This window comes from Rutidosis leptorrhynchoides, chromosome 6 (genome assembly GCF_046630445.1).
Source record: "Rutidosis leptorrhynchoides isolate AG116_Rl617_1_P2 chromosome 6, CSIRO_AGI_Rlap_v1, whole genome shotgun sequence".
Taxonomy (NCBI): domain Eukaryota; kingdom Viridiplantae; phylum Streptophyta; class Magnoliopsida; order Asterales; family Asteraceae; genus Rutidosis; species Rutidosis leptorrhynchoides.
The window spans coordinates 106,174,058-106,180,337 of record NC_092338.1 but is presented as its reverse complement, the minus strand read 5'-3'; the positions used below and the strand labels follow the sequence as shown (position 1 = coordinate 106,180,337).

Sequence of the window (6,280 nt, the reverse complement as noted above, 5' to 3'; positions counted from 1 at the left end):
GATGTTGAAAATTTTGAAGCTTCTAGCGCAACCGGTGTCTTTCGACATTTCACCCGACCAATACGAGTTGTTGATGCGAGCTAGGGGTAACATAAGAAGAAGTATGCGAACAAATTTAGCGCTGACGATTGGTTTTTATTACTTTTTATTATTGTTATCAATGTCGTTTTTAATTTTTATGTAATATATTCTCTATGTTTATGTTTAATGGAATAAATGTTCACTTGTTTTATGTTATTATTTGACAAATCATAATAATAATAATAATAATAATAATAATAATAATAATAATAATAATAATAATAATAATAACTAGTTCCGGATCGGCTCGCGCGATGCGATGTGGCCTTCCGGGTTGAATATTCATATTTAACGTATCGTTTTATATTTATAGAATTAAAAACGCGTTGCGGCGGTTGTGTAATGATAGATGTGGTTAGTACTTAGTATACCTAATGGTATGCGCGTTTTTAACACCAGAAAAATCACGTAATTTTGGTTGTTTATTATACGTGTATTATATGTATAAAAGATAGTCCGAAATATTTAGCGGTTTTTAAAAAAGTCTGTTTCGCGTATAGTTAGTTGCATTGTGTTTGTAAAATTATTTCGAGTTGAATGGCGGTGTCGAAAAAATTTAACGTGTCGTGAACGGGCAGATATGGGCCGTTAAAAATTTGGGTGAAGTATATTTAAGGTTTTTTAAGTAAAATAAAATTTTGACATTTTTTATCCCTGAAAATTTGACATATGTAGCATTGTTTGGAGGCTAGTTTTGTAAATGTATTGTTGTTGTCGACGTTTGAAAAGTTTGGGATGGGTAAAACGGCCCTAATTTCCATCTCATTTAGTATTATAAATATAATATAATATAATATAATATAATATAATATAATATAATATAAATATAAATATAAATATAAATATAAATATAAATATAAATATAAATATAAATATAAATATAAATATAAATATAAATATAATATAATATAATATAATATAATATAATATAATATAATATAATATAATATAAATATAAATATAAATATAAATATAAATATAAATTATAATTATAATTATAATTATAATATAATTATAATTATAATTATAATTATAATTATAATTATAATTATAATATAATATAATATAATTATAATATAATATAATATAATTATAATTATAATTATAATTATAATAATAATAATAATAAAAATAACATACTTTTTATAATAATTATAATAATAATAAGTTTAATAATAAAAAATAGAGGTGGGATCAAGTCGTGAATACGTCATGGTTGTTGACAGCTAGTTTTAAGTTAGTGATGAGAAGGAAGTGTTAATATGACGCTGACGGGTCAATCAGTCTTAAAAGAAATTACGTAATGATTGAGAGTTGCATAAGGCGTTGATAAAGAGAAAAAAAAAAGTTGAGTTAAAAATTAAAAATTGTTAAAATATGAGTGACATAATATTGATATACTTTCAACGCCTATAAAATAAAATTAGGCGAATAGACAATCTCTTTCTTTTGCAAACCATTGGCAAGCTTTTCAGTGGTTTCACTTTCAAACAAAAAAGAATTATTCGGTTGGGTCCCTCGTAGGTCCCTCGTGGGTCCCTCGTCAATCATTAACCTCTGATACCGTAACAGGTGTCCACCGGAATCTTTAGCTTACCGTCACCGGCGATCCGGAGCATCCGGTCATGATCAATACATGTCATCTGGCCATTAAAAAAATGACCATTGATTATTTGATATTGACATTGACATTATCATTAAAAAGCTATTGTATTATTATTGTACTAGTGTCTTTTACAAACCAATATAAAAAAAGAATCAAACAAAATATAAAAAAGGCATATATATCATTCATCATACATACATACATCAATTATCTGAATACCATGGGCAGTGGGCTTAGTCCACCTACTCCATTAATTCACTTTCTTTGATTTTGCCAACTTTGTTTCTATAAAACTACAACTCCCCCATATCAAATTCTTCTAAATCTTGTTAATCAGTCATGAGTAACACGAAACGTCGTCCAGCGATCAAAACACTGATCACGCCTGGACCACGATCGGGGTTTCATGAAACGGGCACGAGCCCGAAAAGTCCCGAGTATAAAGTTTTGTCACCAACGGGCGTTATAAGCCGTGATTTAGGTGGGATTGGACTTGGTATACTTGCAGCCCTCGAAAACAAATCGGCTCACGAAAAAAAGGTCGATTTTAACAACGTGAAATCAACGAGGTCTGACCCGATTCCAGTTTTTCGATCAAGAAACGTAGGTGATTATAATTGTGATCAAGATATGGGATATGAATTGGGTAGCTTTGAAGAGGAGTATACAATTGTGACGTGTTATAAACCGAATAAATCGTTTACAAAAGTTTACCATAGTGGAAAACGGATTGAAATTAAAGAAAAAGGTTGCATTTTTAACATATCACCAGCAAGATTAGGTACTGATGATATGAAGGTGTATGTCCCATCTGGTTTTTTGAATTCTTGTCACTTGTGTAACAAAAGATTGCAAGGCAAAGACATATTTATGTACAGGTAAATAAATAATAAAAAAAAAAAAAAAAAAATTGTTTATATTTTGTTATATACAGTTTACAGTTAATTACTGGGCTTTCAAGTAACCTGATTTTTTCATTATTTATGATGGTTTTTGCAACAGGGGAGAGACAGCTTTTTGCAGCCCAGAATGTAGGAGCAGGCAGATAGCAATGGATGAAAGACCGGATAAATATTGTAGTTCACAGGCGTCTTCGAATGGTACCAGTCGTCTAGCGGCTACTGGGATTTTTGCGATTTAGCCGAACGTTGACTGAGGTCAACGGTGTATTTTTGACACCCAAAATTGTAATCATGGCATGATGTATTGTAACTGTAATTGTAATTGTGCTGCTTGGATATATAAATGAGATATAAAGGAGCAAAGGTCAAATTTTGAACATGTTATTAGGGTCTGTATCAGTATGTAACAAAATTAGCTCGACTGATCAATTAGTAAAGTATTGTTATGAAACTAAGTCCAAGTGGCTGACAATTTGCGTTTTTATCTCTTTACTATTTACATATTCAAAATATGAGTATTGTACAGTATATCATATGCATTATAAATATGCATCAAATGGAAGTGTAAGGGGTGCACCACATATATATATATATATATATATATATATATATATATATATATATATATATATATATATATATATACTCCCTCTTCTCTTTATTAGTTGTCACTTATCAGGCCACTAAAGGTAGTTATAAGCGTACTGAATTATAACACGTTATCAGCACGAAGTGCTCCGTATAATCAAAGTTTATCTAAGCAAGCACAAGTTACTAATCAAGGTAAGAAATTCTTTAACGATATCTTCTATTATTTATTAGTAAGATAAATATTATTATCATTGTGACGATCGCTCCAAATCCATATAGACGAACACGTCATTTATTGATTTCATTGCGAGGTATTTGACCTCTATGTGATACGTTTTGTAACATTGCATTCGTTTGAAAAGGTATTTCATAAATGAATATATAAATTCCAGTTTTTTTTTTACATCTGATGATTCCTACGTATAGACAATCACCATTTAAATGGTTTACAATAATACATCTGTTGACAATACAGTCAAAATAAGATACATGGTAATGGTTTGATGAATGCAAGTTTCTTGTATATAGCATGTATGACTCCAAGCACATAACTTGTATCACGTATGAGCAAACAGCGGAAGACTTCTAGAATCCTGAGAATAAACATGCTTCAAGTGTCAACACAAAGGTTGGTGAGTTCATAGTTTTAATATTACACATAATCCGTATATCAATGTGGATTACAAAAGTTCAGTTGTTTTATTCAAAACGTTTATCAATAGGTTTTACATAAAAGGTGGATCACAAGATTTCAGTTGTTTCATCTGAAACGTTTATCAATAGGTTTTACATAAAAGGTGAATCACAAGATTTCAGTTGTTTCATCCGAAACGTTTATCAATCAGTTCTACAAAATTGAGCACCCTGGTAACTAAACTTTAACGTTTATATAATTTGTACCCTTTGTATAATCATCTTAATAATACACGCAAACCAACGTGTACGCTTCTCAAATAGCATACGTCCGTTAAAAGGCTAGCGCTCTAGCTCGGACGGGGATGTCAAGCCCTATGGATCCATATACTGTTATTCGCGCCCACCAGTCCATATCCTATGTACTGGCAGCTACTAGTTACCAAAGCTAAGGGATTTTCGGTTCAAACTCAGTGTAGAATTAAGTATGTACTTGTATCCATTGCGTTTAAAATAAATTGTATGTATTCTCAGCCCAAAAATATATATTGCAAAAGCAATTAAAAAGGGAGCAATGAAACTCACTCAAATCAGTTTTAGTTTTTGTATTCATTTTATAAAACAGCGCATGTATTCTCAGTCCCAAAAATATATATAAAAAGGGAGTAATGAAACTCACTCAAATCAGTTTTAGTTTTTGTATTCATTTTATAAAACAGCGCATGTATTCTCAGTCCCAAAAATATATATTGCAAAAGCAATTAAAAAGGGAGCAATGAAACTCACGCATATAAATATTGTATATCGGTTAATAAAGCATTTGCATGTATTCGCAGCCCAAAAATATAGAGAGTAAAAGGGATCATATGAAACTCACAGTTAAATATTGATATACAATATTGTAGGAAAGCACGTAGACGCATTGGAGATAATAAGTACGAGGTTTGATTCACAAAAATACCCCCGAATATTACCCATAACCTCCTTGGCAATAACCCATATTTTCCTTAGCTCTAGCTTTCTCGGAAACTCGTTTTGAAAAATTACTTGGACAGCACTCCGTCGTAATATTTTATGTACATTATTATTTTTGTATCGCAAAAATAATAACACTAATAATAAAAATAATAAGATTAATAATAATCTTATTAATAATAATAATAATAATAATAATAATAATAAAATAAATAAATACGGAGTAAAAATAATATATATGTGTGTGTGATTTATCTGGCCAAAACTCGAGAATTTATAGCACTTGGCCTGAAATTTGGAGTCATGCGACTCGCATGGAAATGGCCTTCTGGCCATGCGACTCGCATGAGGACCAGGGACAGCTCACATTGTTTTGGCTCCTAGCTTGTCGACATAATATAAAATAAATATAAATATATAAATAATTAATATAATTATTTATATATTATATTTTATTCTTGTGCATAGTAGACTAGATATTTTTGGTCCGTTGCGTCGGGCGTTTCTTCTTGACTCGGGTCCCGGTTCCGGTTTCTCGAATGTCCTTTCGTACGCTGAGAAAACTTGCATTTTACATTTCGTGACTCGTACCTTTGTTAAAATATAGCCTTAAATTATTCCTAAACTATACCACTCAAAGTATATCTTAAACTTTCGAGTATTTTGGTCATTTACTTCTATAAATCATCGTCTCGCTATTTGCTAAAATACATTTTTAAAATAGTGTTTTACTGTAGCAAAGTCAATTTCACTGTAGCAAATAGTGATTTTCGAAAACACTGTAGCATTTTGAGTAATGTGGCAATTTGAAAACACTGTAGCAAATTAGTGTTTAACTGGTTCATCTTAAACGCTTTAGTTAACTTATCTAAATATCAATTGAATCAATAAACGAATGTTACTATCGTTTATTATATATATGTATATATCTTTTTAATATACATAAATCAGTTTTTAAATACACATTGGACGTTATTTATAAATAAATTTTAATAATAAATATTTCAACTTATCATATACATTCAAATAGATATTTAAACCAATAAGTTTAATGTACGGTATCAAACAATTAATACATTGTTACCTTTTCATGTTATAGTATATATGTATCTTTTTACATATAATTGTTCGCGAATCGTCGAAAACAACCGAAGGTATTTAAATATATAAAAGTAATTCAAAAATTTTGAGATTCAGTTTTACAGACTTTGCTTATCGTGTCGGAAATGTTAATCATACAAAGATTAAGTTTAAATTTAGTCGAAATTTCTGGGTCATCACAATCATCATAAGTAAAATTATATTTCTGTAATCTAACTTTTATTAACCTCACTAACATTTATATTTATGTTATTTTAAGTTATATATGGTCGGTTATACCGCCTGAATTATATTTATGTAATCTAACTTTTATTAACTTCACTAACATTTATATTTATGTTATTTAACTAATATATGGTCGGTTATACTACCTAAATGATATATGGTCGAC

At 29.8% G+C, this 6,280-nt stretch overlaps 1 protein-coding gene across 1 annotated transcript; it reads left to right on the top strand.

Moving 5' to 3' along the window:
- The first annotated feature begins 1,893 nt into the window (after window positions 1–1,893).
- Window positions 1,894–2,968, top strand: LOC139853548 (FCS-Like Zinc finger 14-like). The gene is made up of 2 exons (XM_071842936.1): window positions 1,894–2,565; window positions 2,690–2,968. The coding sequence occupies exons 1-2, from the start codon at window positions 2,027–2,029 to the stop codon at window positions 2,826–2,828; spliced, it is 678 nt and encodes a 225-aa protein (XP_071699037.1). The 5' UTR covers window positions 1,894–2,026; the 3' UTR covers window positions 2,829–2,968.
- Window positions 2,969–6,280: the final 3,312 nt, after the last annotated feature.